The sequence below is a fragment of the Diplodia seriata genome (genome assembly GCF_021436955.1).
Source record: "Diplodia seriata strain FDS-637 chromosome Unknown scaffold_10, whole genome shotgun sequence".
Classification (NCBI taxonomy): Eukaryota; Fungi; Ascomycota; class Dothideomycetes; order Botryosphaeriales; family Botryosphaeriaceae; genus Diplodia; species Diplodia seriata.
This window is the reverse complement of record NW_027117317.1, coordinates 1,006,470-1,023,581: the sequence shown is the minus strand read 5'-3', so window position 1 is coordinate 1,023,581 and position 17,112 is coordinate 1,006,470. Positions and strand designations below refer to the sequence as shown.

The 17,112-nt window shown below is 57.0% G+C and overlaps 6 protein-coding genes across 6 annotated transcripts; 5 read left to right on the top strand and 1 right to left on the bottom strand.

The window, feature by feature from the left end:
* Positions 1-585: 585 nt before the first annotated feature.
* MSC2 (putative zinc transporter msc2) lies at positions 586-3,347 on the top strand (the record flags this gene model as incomplete). Its single annotated transcript, XM_066780909.1, has 6 exons — positions 586-713; positions 770-1,541; positions 2,010-2,083; positions 2,150-2,368; positions 2,417-2,874; positions 3,181-3,347. The coding sequence occupies 6 exons, from the start codon at positions 586-588 to the stop codon at positions 3,345-3,347; spliced, it is 1,818 nt and encodes a 605-aa protein (XP_066628855.1).
* Positions 3,348-4,413: 1,066 nt separating this feature from the next.
* On the top strand, positions 4,414-5,732 carry SLS55_009507 (uncharacterized protein; the record flags this gene model as incomplete). The annotated part of the gene is made up of 5 exons (XM_066780908.1): positions 4,414-4,471; positions 4,527-4,633; positions 4,689-4,861; positions 4,919-5,312; positions 5,364-5,732. The coding sequence occupies 5 exons, from the start codon at positions 4,414-4,416 to the stop codon at positions 5,730-5,732; spliced, it is 1,101 nt and encodes a 366-aa protein (XP_066628854.1).
* Positions 5,733-6,115: 383 nt separating this feature from the next.
* On the top strand, positions 6,116-7,513 carry SLS55_009506 (uncharacterized protein; the record flags this gene model as incomplete). Its single annotated transcript, XM_066780907.1, has 4 exons — positions 6,116-6,177; positions 6,310-6,603; positions 6,663-7,057; positions 7,119-7,513. 4 exons carry the CDS (start codon positions 6,116-6,118, stop codon positions 7,511-7,513), a joined length of 1,146 nt encoding a protein of 381 aa, XP_066628853.1.
* A 1,776-nt stretch (positions 7,514-9,289) lies between these two features.
* SLS55_009505 (uncharacterized protein) lies at positions 9,290-9,731 on the bottom strand (the record flags this gene model as incomplete). The annotated part of the gene is made up of 4 exons (XM_066780906.1): positions 9,290-9,433; positions 9,489-9,571; positions 9,629-9,659; positions 9,720-9,731. 4 exons carry the CDS (start codon positions 9,729-9,731, stop codon positions 9,290-9,292), a joined length of 270 nt encoding a protein of 89 aa, XP_066628852.1.
* Positions 9,732-10,594: 863 nt separating this feature from the next.
* Positions 10,595-12,217, top strand: SLS55_009504 (uncharacterized protein; the record flags this gene model as incomplete). The annotated part of the gene is made up of 1 exon (XM_066780905.1): positions 10,595-12,217. One exon carries the CDS (start codon positions 10,595-10,597, stop codon positions 12,215-12,217), a length of 1,623 nt encoding a protein of 540 aa, XP_066628851.1.
* A 930-nt stretch (positions 12,218-13,147) lies between these two features.
* SLS55_009503 (uncharacterized protein) lies at positions 13,148-16,237 on the top strand (the record flags this gene model as incomplete). The annotated part of the gene is made up of 1 exon (XM_066780904.1): positions 13,148-16,237. The coding sequence occupies one exon, from the start codon at positions 13,148-13,150 to the stop codon at positions 16,235-16,237; it is 3,090 nt and encodes a 1,029-aa protein (XP_066628850.1).
* Positions 16,238-17,112: the final 875 nt, after the last annotated feature.

Sequence of the window (17,112 nt, the reverse complement as noted above, 5' to 3'; positions counted from 1 at the left end):
TCTGAATGAGCGGCCGGCACGTGCGGAGATTGGGCGATAGCTTTATCGCAGAGGCACAGTCGTGACAGGAACGCAGGCCCCGCGCGCCACAGGTGCAGGGTTTGGTGCGCGCCAGTGCCAGGTGTGCCAGGGCGGCATGGGACCACCCCTGAAGCGCAGCGTCCAAATCCGGCGCCCGACGGCGCGCTGCATCCCCCGGGACGCCAGCTCTTTCACGAACTGCGCAGCATTCGGTCCTTGCCTCGGTGCAGCTTCTCCGCAGAGGCAGCTGCGACCTCGCGTTCCGATAACGACCAGCCCGACATCACCAACGCCTGAATGGCCTCCGCCTACGCCCTCCCCATCGACTCGTCCCTCCACATTCACCCCCAGCATGGACGTGGCCACCACCACCACTATAGCAACTCGCTGCTGCCCGACCGCTCGCCAAGCTGGTCCCCGAGCCACAACGGCACTGCCCTGAAGAAGGCGCACTCGCACGGCAGCCTCCAAGCTCCTGCCCATGCGCCTGCGCCTGCCTCCGCGCCACCCGTCCAATCCTCCAACACCCTCCTCTCCGTCCCGGACGCCTTCAATTCTGCCCTCATGAACGGCCGCCCGAGCCTGCGCCCGCGCGGCGAGTCCGACCTCGGCCGCCCTGCTTCAGTTGGCCCGGTGGAGACGTCGTCCGGCTATGGATTTCCGCCCGTGGGCAAGCACACTGAAGACACTGTGTAGGCGACAACCGTGCTTCTCAATTGGACTTTCGCGCTTGCTAACGTGCCCTTAGGCCAGCTAGCAGGGCCGTTGCTATCCTCACGGGTGCACTGGTCCCTCTCCCCTACGTTCTGGCCTCATTGGCCTTCGCCACGCGCCCTCAATCCTCTTCCCCAGGTGCAGAGTCCGACTCGGCTCTCGATAGGTTACGCGCGTCAGTGTCAGAAGAAGCACCGCCCGTGCACCTTGCCCAGCCACCGAACCGCTCGCCACTTCTCGAGACGTGCGTCCTCGCCTCTGGAACGCTCCTGCTCACTGCGCTTTTGGCCAAAACCAAACCGCACGCCCGTCCTCTTGACCGGAGAAGGGCAAAATATGCGGATAAGGGAGAGTCTGCGCGTGCTCTGGGACAGATCAAGCAATTGGCCAAGACCACTCTCGGTGTTGGATTGCCCTTTTATGCAGCCGCGCAGCTTGGCGGTGTTCGCGCAGGTGTGGTCCTTTTAACTGCAATTGCCCATGGTCTCTGTGGCGCGAATGCCTCGTATGCTGCGCCTCGGCCTCTCTTGGCTGTTCAGCGCCTCTTCCAGGAGAAGCAGCTGCTCTGCGCTTACTTTGGCCTGGGCCTTATCTGTGATATGATGGGCTTCTCAGCTTCCATGAGCGCATGGCAGCTTGTGACCGGTTACCTGGCACTTGCGACGGCGATCTTTGTCCTTCCGCCGCCCATGCCGATCTCCGTTCACACGATCCCACCGCCTCCACAGGCCAATGGAATCAATGGTGGTCTTTCGCCGCTGATTGAAAGTCCGGAGAAGGTGCCAGTGGCACTGAGCTCTTTTTCAGTCACAATTTCCCCGCTCGTCCTGTCTCAGGACGACATAACTACGACTTTCGTTTCAGGAGCACTACTTAGCGTTTTCACGATCCTCTTTCTTTCAACGTTTCAAACGGTGTCGCTTTTCACTACATCGACCGTGTTTATTTCCTTGCTCTCCGCGGTCTCTGCCGCGAGCTTCTACGTCTTTGCGAGACCCGCGACTCTGCGGTCATCGGACAAGTCCGCTCTCATTGCTGGCTGCACCTCCACAGTCCTGACCGCGCTGACTATTCCCTCGGATTCCTGGATATCTACCTTTGCCGATGTCCTTTTTCCGGGTCTTACATACTTTACAGTTACCCAAGAGACTGCCTCGGCTTCTGCGCCTCACCACCATGATCATGACCATGGTCACAAGGCTCATCATCACCACCATGCACGTGGCCCACACGCCCACGACAAACACTCGAAACTCACGGGTCTTCTGCTGAAGAATGTCGAGGCCGGAGGCGTCCTACACAGCATCATTGTGGAGAAAGATTCCCGCCGCATTGCCTATTTCGGATGGTGAGTAACGAGCTTTTCGTTGAGTTCATATTTTGGTTGCGTTAGACATACGCTTACACAACACAGCCTGAATCTCGCCTTCATGGCAGTCCAATTCTTCTACGGCTTTGTGACAGGGTCGCTGGGGCTGCTCACAGACAGCATTCACATGTTCTTTGACTGTGCTGGACTAGCCGTCGGTCTCATTGCTGCTGTAATGAGCAAGTGGCCGCCGAATGCTCGGTTTCCGTACGGCTATGGAAAGGTTGACACTTTGTCAGGCTTCGCCAACGGCATATTTCTGATGTAAGGAGGTCATCGCTTCATATTATCATCTACTAACACTCAACCTAGTCTTGTGAGTTTTGAAATCATCCTAGATGCATTCGAACGCATCTGGGAAGGACACGAGCTTCGCCGTCTAGATGAACTTCTCATCGTGAGCGTGCTTGGCTTGATAGTTAACATCGTCGGCCTCACTGCGATGGGTCACGCCCATGCGCATGGGCACGGCGGTCATGACCATCACCACCATGGTGATGAGAACATGCACGGTATTTTCCTACACATCATGGCAGATGCCCTTGGATCCGTTGCTGTCATCATCTCTACACTCCTCACCAAATGGAACGGCTGGAGCGGCTGGGACCCTCTTGCATCATCCATCATTGCGCTGTTGATCTTCTTCTCTGCGTTACCACTCACCATGGGGTCTGGCATGCGGTTACTGCTCTGCAATAACCAGCAGGTTGAAGATGCACTAAAGGATGTTCTCCGAGACCTCAATTCCATCCGCGGCGTTGTCAGCTACAGTGCTCCCCGCTTTTGGATCGAAGACATAGGCGCTGCACACGAGAGAGGTCACGGACACTCTCACTCCCACGCCCACACAGAAGAACATGATTGCGGACACGATCATGACCACTCGCACAAGCATAGCAACAGCCACGATCATCACCATGATGAGCATCACTCTCATTCACACGACCACGGACATTCGCACGACCACGGACATTCGCACGACCACGGACATTCGCACGACCACAGCCACGATGACCACAGCCACGATCATGACCACAGTCACGGGCATGACCATGGCCATGATCACGATGACACAGAGCAGCACATCTTGGGTGTCATCCATGTGATTGCGTCGAAGACGGCGGATATCGAAGACGTCCGTCAGCGGACAGTGTCGTTCCTTGCGGAGAAGAGGCTGAACGTGTTCGTGCACGTCGAAAGAGAAGGCGACAGATGCTGGTGCGGGGGCGGGCAGAACTTCTAAAGTTGCGAGTGTTTGAAGATCTGAACTCGAAAGCCTTCTCTCTTACTGCTTCGCATGCGTACGGCTGGAAGGGTAGATTTAACTGTATCATAATTTTTAGCTGCTGCAAGTGGAGTTTTGTGTCGCCAGCGTAGTCTGCTTTTTCGTACTCACAGGTTTCCATGTAGACATAAGGCAAACTCCAGATCAAGGTGACGCGTTGTACTATATAAATATATCTGTTCCGAGGCTCGGGCCGTCGTTAAGGAAGGAATGTGAAAGCGAGATCTCCCATGCGAGTAGAGAAGCGGCTGCCCTCGGGTCCGGCGGCATCTCGCAACTTCCGATAGTCGATAACTTAGCTAAGTAGTGGATCTTGGTTAGATCCACGTTCTTTACGTTGTCTACACTATCGTTATTATCGATTTAAAATTCCGTCTAGTTATGGCATTCTATCTTCACGGTCTCGCCATTTTTAATCTTGCCGGCGAACGGGAGAACTGCGTATAGGTAAGTGTGGGCACGGGAAACGCTATAGCCATGTCAGAGAGGTATGCGGCATTTGCATATGGCAATCTCTAATCGCCATCTTCGGACCTTGTACTGGCATGAGAAATGTAGGGAAAGGAGAGGGTTGGCTTAAGAACATCAGCCAAAGCATTTACGTCGGCGTTGTGGCGTGAAGTGCAAAGCATTCCCCAATTTGGAGTGTGGCTGAACAGCGGGTAGTCCCGTCATGCCGTTCAATTGAGTATCAGGTATGCACAGCCACAGTCGCTGTTCGATTTTTTGGCCTCTGCAAAAAGTTACCTGGTAGCAGTCAGTAAGGACAGCCAGATACAGCTGCCCACCGTTGGACGAAGCTATCGAATGGCCGCTCTAGGCAGAATGAGGCCGATGACTTGCTATGCATGTGCTGTACTCCCCGTGGGAACAGATTGTGGAATGTGCGTTTATACAAGGCGCAGTCGTGCCCCGCAGAATACGAGCGTGCGTCATACATAAGCGACGGGCCGCCAGAGCTGAATCGCGGAAGCTTCAAGGCTGCTTCCCTTTCCCCTCCACCACCCCCGAGAAGGCTTGCACCATGTCCAACTTCGAGCCCAATGCCATTATTCGGGGCGCCCAGTTGACTGTGGTCGGCGGTATGTCCTCCCGCCTTGCTGCCTGCGGCTCACCCACCAGCTAACGTGGAACCAGCCAACCGCGCCCTCCAGAACCCTGCGCTGTTCACCTCAGACCACTATCGTCAGGCCGCCCTCGCAGTGCTCGCCGGAATCCTAATCCGCCTTCTCATCGCTATTCCTGTACGCTTCTCCAGCTCGCGTTCCGCAACACCCGGCTAACGGCTGCTGCCTGCAGACGCTCGGCGTGAGGGCGATAGTATGGTTCATTTCGCTGTTCGCCGAGGCCGAGGAATCTACGTGGGGCACCGATGTCGTCGAGGGCCTGGAGTTCATCGAGAACTCGGTGCTGCAGGTGCCTTTCTTCCTCATGTCGCTGATGCGCTATGTCACGCCAACCTTGGACGACATGTGAGCTCCCTCCTCCGGCCAAGCGTGGCAAGGCACGGCTGACCAGGACCCATCTAGGTTCATGAACTCCCTCCAGTGGGTTGACCAGACGTACATCCAGAAGCACAAGACCGACGACCCGCACAATCTCCGAGCCATGTACTACCCCACCATGCGCATGTACCCCAAGCGCGGTGCTACGAGCGAGAAGAAGAAACCGATGGATGCCATTGTAGCCTTTCTCTCGAGATACGGCAGGAGGGCCGGCATTTCACTGGCAGTCTATTTTGCCTCGGGGCTGCCGTACGTCGGCCGCTTTGTGCTGCCCGCTGCCAGTTTCTACACGTTCAAGAAAGGCGTCGGACTTGAGCCGGCCCTGCTGATATTCGGAACCTCCATCTTCTTGCCGAAGCGGTATCTGGTGCGCTTTCTACAGTCGTACTTCTCTTCGAGAAGTCTGATGAGAGAACTGGTAGGGCTACCAAGGAGATACGATGTGGCTGTGGCGCTAATTGATGGATAGCTCGAGCCGTATTTCGCCCGCATCAAGTACAACAAGGAGCAGAAGAAGGCGTGGTTCAGAGAGCGTGAGGGTGTGCTCTTCGGGTTCGGCGTTGGCTTCTTCGTCTTCCTGAAGATCCCGCTCCTCGGCGTCTTGATCTACGGCGTTGCGGAAGCGTCGACGGCGTATCTGGTTACGAAGATCACCGACCCACCACCAGCGCCCGCCGAGGCCGAGGCCACCAACTTTGCCGAGAGTCAGATCAAGTGGAGGAACAAGTACGAGTTCCTGAACTTGCCACTGGCCAATCTCGACGCGCACAACGTGCAGACGGAAGCTCGCAAGCAGGAGACGGTCAACCCGGAGACTCCCAGCAAGCGGTTTTCGTAAGCCGTCGACGGAACGTTCGGCCGGAGGCAAGCAACTGCCGATGGTAAGCGGAAGAACAAAACGGCACGAGCGGGGCATGGGCTGCCGGGTTGTTTCGGCGCTAGGCAAAGGCATGGGGTGGAGCTTGGGGCGCGATGACGCGCACCGGCTGAGCTACCCCACTCCATGCTCCTTTGACTAACAACACTGAGCTTTATCTCCGCCTTATCGTCCGCCGCCGCCTACCAATAGATCGGGTGTAGAGGCTTCCGTTTGTCCATTGCCATGATCTGCTCAATGGCATTGACCCCGCAGATATAACATAATGCAATGCTTACTCCCTCACTCCTGCACCTCTCTCCTCCACAGTGATCCTGCAGCTTCTTTCAACCTCCACCTCCGCAATGGCGAAGCACATCCGATACGCGGCGAAGGTCGACTTGAACAAAGATGCCGCTGAGCAGCCGTATCTACACGTACGACCGGCAACCGCCTGATTCCTACCACTGCCGCTAACTGGAAGCAGAATCGCTGGCACCCCGACAGTTCGTTCTCTGACATGGCCATGGCATTTCCTGTGCCCACACTTACCCATAAGCGCAGTCCCGTTCGCCGGCAAGATCAAAAATGGCGAGACCGTGAAGATAGAGGCGGTTGACTGGACTGGATCTCAAGTCGCTAATAACGACAGTGCAGACGACGTGAAGAATGTAGATCTAACCAAGATCCACTACTTGACTGGACCTTTTGAAATCGAGTCCGCCGAGCCCGGCGATGTGCTTCTCGTCGAGATCCAAGACGTACAGCCGTTAGAGGAGCAGCCCTGGGGTTTCACCGGCGTCTTCGACAGGAATAATGGCGGCGGCTTTCTGGACGAAATCTACCCCAAAGCGTAAGCCTCGATTCGGGCAGCCCCTCGGCTGAAGAAACTAACATACGTATGTCGAACAGCGCAAAAGCCATCTGGGACTTTGAAGGCATCTTCTGCTCGTCGCGCCACATCCCGGGCGTGCGCTTCGCGGGGCTCATCCATCCTGGCATCCTGGGCTGCGCGCCGTCGGCCGAGATATTGGCTGAGTGGAACCGGCGCGAGGGCGAGCTCATCCAGGCCATGGATGGCTGCGGCCGCATCGTGGCTCAGCCGCCTCAACCACTGAACGTGCACGCCGGTTCTGCAGACGAGGCTCTCAGGGAAAAGGTCGGCAAGGAGGGTGCCCGGACCATTCCTGGTCGCCCGGAGCATGGTGGTAATTGCGACATCAAGAATTTGTCCCGTGGGAGCAAGGTGTTCCTTCCTGTGCATGTCAAGGGCGCGAAGTTCAGCGTGGGTGATTTGCACTTTTCACGTGAGTCCTGTACTCTTCCCTTTCTCCCTTTGCCGCCAGCCTTCTAATCCTGCAAAAACAGAGGGCGACGGTGAAATCTCCTTCTGCGGTGCCATCGAGATGCCCGGCGTCATCACACTCAAGCTGTCGGTGATGAAGGGCGGCATGGCGCAGCTGGGCATGAAGTCGCCCATCTACCAGCCGGGCCCCGTGGAGCCTCAGTTCGGGCCCGGCAGGTACATCTACTTCGAAGGATTCAGCGTCGACCAGCACGGCAAGCAGCATTACATGGATGCCACCGTGGCGTACCGCCAAACAGCTCTACGCTGCATCGAGTACCTGCGCCGGTACGGGTACAGCGACTACCAGGCTTATCTGCTGCTGAGCTGCGCGCCGGTGCAGGGGCATATTGCTGGAGTCGTGGATGTGAGTCACAACGCTTCCTCTCTTCTTGACATTCGACCCCAAGGCCGCTAATGTGGATTATGCAGATCCCGAATGCTTGCACGACCATGGGCTTGCCTATGGATATCTTCGACTTTGACATTTCGCCGGAGAAGCCCGCAGAGAAGAGAGACTTGGGCACTTGCGCTTTTGCCAGCGACCACTAATTGCCGGCTTGGAGAGTGGTTGGTAGTTGGGTCTTTCTCCTCACGTGGAAGAGGAATGATTGTGGCCAGTTGGATAAGTAGCAAGGCGTAAGCGATTATGGAGGTTTAATCCGAGTAATTTTTCGTACATTATGGAGTGGAACGCGTGATTCGATACTAAGGCGTTGTGCTGATACCTGCGATATTATCTCAAAGGGTTCCATGGCCGAGAAATAGGCCTCATGGCGGGTGACAAGAGGAATTGCACACCCCCATATGCCTTTCACAGATTCCGAAACAAGATATCTAGGTAGGTAGTTGAATATAAGATCCGGATATAAATGTAAGTTTTAAATTCGTGCATTTACGTCTGGATCTTATATTCAACTGCCTATCCCATGTAGAATTGTTCTATAAGGCGGATCCGGGTGGGCAATTGTCACCCGCCGTGGCCTTGTAGACGCTGTACTACTTCGTGTAGTCTACAAATCAAACACCGGCGCCAGGCATAGCTCCTCTGCCAAGGCCAAAGCTCTTCTGCTTATGCAGGATAGATGAAAATGTAGTCGTCTCAGAAAGTGTATGCACGACTGTAGAGCGGTGGATAGGAGACCAAATAAGCATCACTTGCTCGAGTGTCGCGTGGATAGAACCTGAGCGTCAATAAGTTTAAAAGCTGCGCATTATCGTAACGGCCTCAAAGGTCTCCTCCAAAATAATCACTGGGTACTGGTGCTCCACACCACATCATTTGAGAGCGGGCCGGAGCAGAGGAGGAAGATTAGCCGCGTGCAGCGCATGTTTGTGGATGGCACGGCTGAGCTGAGCTGCGGCTGCGGCCCAACGCAGTTGACGCCGAACCAAGTCTGCCTCTCCATTGCTAGTATCTTATACCCATGTGTTTCTCCATGTGGCTGATAGAATGTCCTAACCAAATTCCAAGTCTTCTATTTAGTCGAAGTAATGAGCTTGTCGGTGCAAAGGGGCAGCGATGGCACCCTGGCATGCAACTGCCAGATGGCAGCTGTGAGTGGGAGAAGATAACGTCTGATTTGACTATCCACTAATGCAACTTAGAAATCGTAACCAGAGCCTCTTGAACTGTCACGGGGTGGTAGCTCCGAAGTTGCCGAAGATGCCGAAAAGCCGGGAGACTGGCGAGATAGGGTGATGTCGGGAACAAAGACATGATTCCTATCATCCTTGTCCGCGCAGTCGAAAGCATTTGAGCGAGACAGCAGATGGGCTCATACGCGGATGAATCTGGTGTGTGTGTGAATAAAGTGCATGGTATGCTGGCGATGAAAGAGCGTCACGCTGGAACATGATTTACTACACTCGACCATGATATCCGCGTAACGAGGGGATGAACTCTGGATGCATGTATGGCAACTTGATCGTACGCATGAACTGCTGCTAGGCCTACTGTCACCGACTACAATCGCCACCATGTCCAAGTCGTAGAATGTGGATTGGAATATGTCACGGCTGTGAAAAACACATGACCTTTTGTCTGGGCCTGATCAAAGAGCGCCGCTCGACAGGCGTTACTAAAAGATTCGCATTGACAACGCCGTGCCATCATCTCCTAATTCTATCGTACACAATTAATCTTCCAGTCAGCAAAGAGAGTCCAAAAGCGAGACATTTTCCCCGTCCGCTCTTACTGCTTGAAGCCACTCTCGCCCTGCTTGGGGTCGATCTCGGATTGCTCGACGCCAGAGACCTTGGCGGCCGAGGGGCCCTTGTTGAGCCACTGCGTGAATTGCTGGATCTGGTTGTCATCGCCCTGGGCCTCGCCAGTCACCTGCGGGAGTGAGATGAGCGAGCGGTGTCGAGCGACGCAGCAGGCTTGTGCTTACAGTTCCGTCCGAGGCATTCTTCACAAAGCCCGTGACGCCGATCTTGTTGGCTTCGTCGACGGTGTACGCTCTAAAGCAGACGCCTGCAGACTGTAGTCAGTCGCTGGGTGAGGCGAGGGCCCGTGTGCGGTGAGGCTGACCTTGCACTTGGCCGTCGACCTTGTACTGAATCTATTGGACGCGTTAGCTGTGTGATCGGCGCGTGGATAGGAATCTCACAGGCGACCGTACTCGCTTGGACATTTTGGCTGCTGAATTGGTGGACAATCTCCGCATACGTCTTGGATGAAGGTGTTTGATGAGCGGAAGGGTAGGCCGCACCCGCCCGCTTGGGTATACTTCAGATTGCCGTCACACATGACGTCGTTCTTGACGCATGGCCGCCCGCGCCCGCGCCCGCGCCCGCCTTGCGTGCAGCCTAAGGTACGCTGCAGGGCGTGGGCGTGCTCGTTCCGGAGCGAGGGCCTACACCAGGAACAGACGCGCGGCAACGCAGCAGCGCCGACGGGCCCGGCTGCTCTGACGCCCACGAGCTCGCCAGCTCGACTCGCGCACATGGGCAGATGAAGCGTCAACGGCGTGGGCCGTGAGTTGCGCTCGAATCCAGCAAGGGTCCGCCCTCTCCGCTCCCGCCCGGCCGCCAGTTCAGGGATGCAGCTTGCGGACTGCTGCGTGGCTCTACAGTACGGCCATCTCTGATCCAAAGCAGCCTCTTCTCGCGTCCTCCCGGAGCTCGAAATAACCCAAGCTTGGCCAAAACCAGAGTAGCCGACCACGACCTGGGCCGCAGGGGGGCCTGTCACCGCTCCGCGCAGCAATTTGTTTACGGCGCAACGACACGTTCGTGAGGCAACGACTAATTTCCGTCCGCCGGGATCAGTGCACCGGCCGCGGCCGTTGGCTTCCAGAAACATTCTTGTGCGTCCCTCATCACCACGACTTTGAACATCTTCCGGTCACCTGTTCTCCCATGCGTCTGCGATAAGAGCGCTCACGACAATCCCGTCCAGACCTTCACGCCCAATCCAAGCAGACCGCCGCCGCGCCGCACCCGCACCCCACCTTCCTCGTCCGTCCCACCACGTCACCAAACGAACGCGACGAACATGGCGGGAGAAGCCACACAGCCTGAGCGTGCTGCCTCGCCTCAAGAATGGGCCTCGCCCACCCTGCCTGTCAGCCAGGTCCCGGGGCTCGACAACTCGTCGACCTCCTCATCCTCGGTATCCGGCATGTCGGCGGGGTCGCGGCGCTCGTGGGGTGGCTTGCCCAACAGCCGAAGAGGGTACCTACGCCCCGAGGGCACTTCGTTTGCGGACTCGGCGAAGAACAGAGAGAGCGTTATGAGCCTAGGCACCATCGCCCACTTGCAATACTACTTCGCGAGGACCGGTCTGCTGGACTCCAAGGGCGGCCGTGTTGCGAAAGAGACCAAACGCAAGAAGAGCAACAACGCAATTGAGGGAGTGCACACCACCGCCGACCGCGCTTACGAAGCCTTCTTGTCCTCGCAAGATGACAACAAGCGCTCGTCATGCGCCGTCTCCGACGATGGCTACCTGAGTGAATCTGCCACCGATGTACCCTTTGTGGAAAGCCCCGTAGGCGAGGACTTCGAAACTCATGTCGAATATGAGCCGGCCCCCATGCTCCCTCCAACCGTCAGCACATACAAGAACAAAGTTCTATACACGCCGCCCCCGCCGGACATTATTGTTTTGCGGAGAGAGCTCAGAGAAGCCCTCGATGATGCTAGGAAAGTGCTTGCCGGCACCGAGCGCCCCGACACTATTGCGAGGTACAAACGCAAGGCGGCACAGACTGAGAAATTTGCAGCCGAAGCAGCCGAAAAGAGGAAGCAAGAAGATGCTTCCGGTAACACCCCTCCGGAGGCTGAGCAAGAGCCGCTGCCGCTTCCGCAGGGCTGGACAGAGATCCAGGGTCTCCATGTTCTTGACAGCGTAACTCTTGCCATTCGGGCCGCGAAGAACTACTACACCACGCATGAACAACCCGAACGCCTGTACTCTATCAAGCCCGAGAAGACCATCAGGAAAGAGCTGTATCAGACCCTGGAGGTGCTGAAACGGATGGCAGGACGTGACTTCGAAGGTGGCATCCGGGACGATGAGCGGCATAGCATCAACGGCTGGATCAGCGACATCGAGCAGCTGTTGGACGCCGAGCAAAGGAAGGAGGAGCAAGAGCAGCTGGACCGCGAGAAGTGGAGCTGGATCTCAGGCGATTGGGCGGGCAAGGAGCGTGAAAGAGAATGGCTCTTTCTCAAGTCGTTCGATCCCCACCCCGAAGATGAACTGCCACCGTGGACGGCCCCAGAGGAAGCGAGCGAGCTGCCGACGCCCTTCCTCAAAGCACTGAGCGACGGACTAAAGCTCGTTCGCTTGCACAACAATCTTGTGCGGAAGTCGAAACGCCAGTTCGAAGAGATCAAGTCTTACCACAGGGACACGTCGCTGCCCTACCGGTGCGCGGAGAACCTGCGCTACTGGGTCAAGGCGGCGGAGCTTCGGTGGGAGGTCAAGCTCAAGCTGGACGTGATGGAGGTGGTGCACGGGGAGAGTGGCGAGGCGTGGAAGAGCTTCGACCAAGCCATCATGAAGTGGTGCAAGGGGGTACGGGAGGAGATTACTATGGAGTGGAAGCAGGCACGGCTGAAGACGATGACGATGCCGCCTATGCTGAAGATTGACACGGAAACGATGGTGTAGGGCGGCCAGACTTGGAGGCCTTTCCAGGCGTTTCTTTGGATGGACAGGCATTTAATGTTTTCTGTTGGCATGTGCTTCGTGGCCGTGGCCGAGTTCAAGACAGCTCGTTTCAAGAGATACCCGAATTTGTACAGACAGTCTTTTAATAACATCTCGGGCTCGGGACGAGCGAGAAGCAAGGGCGGGCAGTGCAGTGGGGGTTAATTCGCGGCCTGGCCCCTGGGGCGGTAGCAGCTTGAGGGCAGCGCAGCGACCAATTGCAATCTCGCCGCCCGGAGCAGCGCGCAGGACAATAACTTAATCAAACGGGCTCTGTCCTCGAGGCCACTTCTCTAACCCACTGCAGAACGCGTGCTGCCCTACCAACCAAGGACCGCCTTCACAGCTCGCTGCGCCGCCCACTCCGACCCAAGGCCCCAAGGCCCCCGTTGCGATTCGCGCTACGCAGCCACAGCCGCGCCGGCCCCAGCCAGAACCCTGAGCGCGGATCCCATCCCAGCCCAGTCCCCGTCCCAGGCCAGCGGCATCGTGTTCATTCGCCGTCAGCTGCCCGCCCGCTCCTGAGCGCGTCTCCTTCGCTGCCGGTGGGCATGCACGCTCTACCGTTGTAGCGTGCGTGCAGTCTCGAGCAACAGTGGGTAAGTCTGTCACATGCGTGCATTTGACTCATTCCGCGCCGCAGGCGGGAGGCGGAGACAGCCAGTGGCCGTCGATGCCCGCCGCTTTCACCCCCCGGCCGACGAACGCGCTAACCAGCGACGTTGCAGGCGGAGCTGCAGCCCGGCATCGACAACTCAGTATCGCGTCTACAGCCCAGCCTTTTCCGACCAAAAACAATCGAAATAACAACACAGCACCCGCGCGCCCCCAGCGCTGACCGTGCACAGCAGCTTCGCCTCACCCCACGCCTCCTCCTGCCCGCCGCCTCCCATGTCCCCTCCTTCCTCGCCCGACACCAGACCACTGCCACCGGTTCCGGCCCTCTCAACACCTGAGCTCAGCACAGAATCGTCCGACACCTCCGCTGCTGCTGCTGCCAGGCGCGCCCTACGAAAACCCTCCCCGGGTCTTCTGGAGCGCATGAAATTGCTTGACCTGCACCACAAGAGCAGACAGGCTGGCGGCAAGAACGACGTTGAGATCGGCCGCATACCAGAGGACCAGCTGCGCCAGCTCGACCTTCTACACCAGCGGGAACGCGCCATCGAGATCGAGCGGCGTGGCCGGGCTTGGAGTGGGCCGCGTGCGCCGCGGCTCACCGCACAATCCACAGGCGGCAGCGAGAGGAATCCCGTCGAAAGGTTCCCGAGGCCTCAAGAGAGCGACCAGTCGAGCGTACACAGCGCCAGCGAACGCATGCCTCACTCCGATAACGACGACAGCGAGTTTTTCGATGCGCAAGAGGAAGAGGACAATACCCTGAGGTACGAGGAGCCCGTGCTCGGAAAGTCGCGGGAGAGCTCAGTGTCCATGTCGAAGGACCTAACGGAAGGCGGTCCTTCGCCAGATGACTCTGCCCCTCCGACGCCGCCGCCGAAGGACCCGCCCGTGGACAATACACCTGACCTTCCACCGGAGCCTGTCCAGGAGCCGGAATCGCTGGACGAAATACAAGAAGAGCAGGAAGAGCAGGAGGAACAAGAGCAAGAGGAAACCTCGTATTTCAATCCAGGGCACCTGTCACGAGCAGCCTCCATATACACGCTTTCGCGCGTGTCCTTCACCAACCAGATCCAGCAGCTTACTTCCATCAAACTCCCCGAGGCCTCGTCCCTGCAAGCAAGCATATCGGCAATACCCTCCTCAAAGGCCGCCTCGAGTGCTCTTAACGATGCGGCAGGACAGATTCGAGTGTGGATGTCTAAAGCGTCGGATGTACTGAACGGCTTGGACGCGGAGGATGACGTTGACTGGGCCTCCGCAGCTGGCAGAGAAGGGTTGGACGAGGTCGACGCGGCAATCAATACATTTGAAACGCTGATCAGGGTGTTCGTCAATGCCATCGAAGAGCTTCAGAGCCGTCCGGACATCGGAAGTTTGTCAATGGCGGACCTCTCGCGGTTGCTGGATCAGATGGAGAACATCTTGAACGATTGGGCAGGCATAAAAAACAAACTGCGAGCAGTAAAGGAGCAGGTTGAGATAGGTATGGAGTGGGAAGAGCTGTGGAATACCGTTCTGGGTGACATCAGCCTGGAGGTGGAGGCTCTCGGAAGGTTGGTGTTTGAGATGGAAGAACGCCGCCACCGCAGCGTAATGGCTGAGAGCCTCACCGAGAATGGCAATGGGCTCGATATCGGATCCTTGGAAGCGATTGTCGAGGAAACACCACCAAACACCAAGAGGATCTCTCACAGCCGTTTCAGTCTTCCGCAAACCTTCAACGCAAACGCCTCACCGCTCGCAACTCCCGAGACCGCCCAAGAGGAGTCAAATCTGTTGGCACTTTTTGCCCGCATGCAACCGCTTCGTGCTTCTCTGGACTTTTTACCGATGAGGCTCGCCCAGTTTCAGATGCGTGCCTTGCAAGTCTTTCCGACTGCGTGCTCGGAGCTAGAACATCGACGAAACTCTCTCGAAGATAAGTGGCGGAGGCTAGAGCGTGATGCGGAGTCCCTAAGGCGGGAGCTTGGTGAAGACAAATGGGTGTTGGTTTTCCGAAATGCCGGCAGGCAAGCAGCGAAAATGTGCGAATCGGTCAAGAGGAGCTTGATAAAACTGCGCGAAGCCTTGGACGAAGGTCAACACATTACCAACTTACCGGCCACAGCGAAGAAGATCGAGAACTTTGAAGCTAAGAGGATGCACTATGGCCCGGCCATTGAGCGTGTGCTCATGATCATTGACAAAGGGGTGAAGGATCGGTTGACGGTGAACGGTGAAATCCTGAGGCTGCAGTCTGATATGAGGGGCGAGTGGAGTGCTCTCCAAGACCAAATGGCGGACATGAAGCAGTGCATCGAGGGGCTCGACATGAAAGACGGAGACCAGCTCCGGGACTCTATCTCAACGATTTTGTCAACAGAGCGCTCCTTTGCGAGTAGCGTCGATACGCCGGGAAGTTCACCGGCTTCATCTGTTGTGGTATTGAACCGCAAGGACAATGACAGGTTCAAGTCCCGCCAAAGCAGCTTCAACAGCAACACGTCAGCCCCGTCGGCCAAGGCCAGCAAGCGCTTTTCTAGCATCCCTGCTCCGTCTTCAACCCCTCGCAGCAAGCCACCGCTTTCGTTCTCCCGCTACGAAGATAAGACGCCTACGAGCAATCGTTACTCGATGTCCACCCCTACTCCTCCAATGCCCCGCCGGGCTGCACCTACACCACCCCCGTCTAACAAGCCCCGTTGGAACGTTTCTACAAACGCGGAAGGTGTTAGTGGACACCATATCAAACCTTCAGCCGCAACTCCCGCTGATACTCCTCGAAAGCCTCGTGGCCTCCACCGTGTCTCTTCCCACTCAAACCTGCCGCGGCCCAGCCCTCCACGTCAGGCCGCACCAACACCTCCTCCGGGGGGCTATTACTACCAGCGACCCGCGTCCACCACCCCTGCGCCCAACAAGAGATCGTCTATGATTGCGCCGCGTACGCCGTCTCGCAACGCCATCACACGGCTGGACACGCGTGCTGTGTCATCATCAGCTGTGACAGCAAGCACGGCTGCAAGCCGGCGTCGCAGCGGCTTTCTCGAGCCAACGACGCCAGGTGGGGATGATGCTCTCACGGATGCCGGCTACTCGGACGCCAGCAGCCCAGTGTCGACGCGCAAGAGCCCACGGGCGGCCAGCGCAATGGCCCTCCGCCGCACCAGCATGCTTCCGCAGCCATCGACGCCCCAGTCCAGGAAGGAGCGTCCAAGCCTGGACGTCCCCCGTCCTAGCCTGGATGGCGGGCGAAGCTCCAGAGCGGACAGCCGGGCTGGCAGCAGAGCCGGAGGCAGAATCAGCAGCTTTGGGATCAGAGGCGCATCCCGGCAGGGCAACAGGGCGGATGACAACAAGCCCAGGTTTAGGTTCTAGGCTTGATTGCCAGGTGAGTTTTTGCGCCGCCGTCGATCCGGCAAGAGAATTTCTCTTCTACCCTTCACACAAGATCCGCGAGATTATATAGTGTAATTGCCAGCCTGTTGTTGTGCAGCGTGCCCGGTGCATGCGACAGTTCAACAGCTGCGGCATGGCAAAAGGAGGTTTGGATGGCCCAAAGACGTTCTTCTTGACAAGTTCAACGGATTGAAGAAGAACGTGCGACTTTGAGATTCCACGCTGGCCTTCCGTTTGACTCTTCGATTGAAGAAGAAATTATACTTCCTTTTTGGTACAAAGCTTGGTGTAATATGGAAGAAAGGTGTTGGCGATATGGGGGAACATGCGGGCGCTCTTTGTTTTGGGAAGTTTAGCTATTTGCAAGGCATATTGTATACCCCTGGAGATTCGATTCGAAACTGGGTTGCTTTTTTATTTTTTACAAGTTCTGGATCGGGTGGTGGCTATGTGTGAATCGGTGCCTTGGTAGCCGGGATCAGGTGCTTCTCGCCTGAACATGTGTAGACGACGAGAGAATATAATCATTCGTACAGCTGAAAGGAAGTCGATGGCTGGCACTATGGCTCAGAAGCATGAAGAGGATCTGCGAGGCGTCGAGGCCACCCTCCACGCGCGAGCGCCATTGCCCAGTGCAGCACGCCGTGAAGACTCCGGCGCGGGCAATTACTCACACCGTCTGCAATAGCGGCGCGCATGCGTGTCTCAGCCATGTTGCAAGACGTGGACGAGATTGTCTCTGTATTAGTGGCCGGTGCCGTCCGCGACGAGATTGGCGGGCGATTGGCTGCCAAGCCAGCGGCCGATAAGCTTCAACGGTGCGCCCGCGCTTCACGATCAAAACGACTGGACGT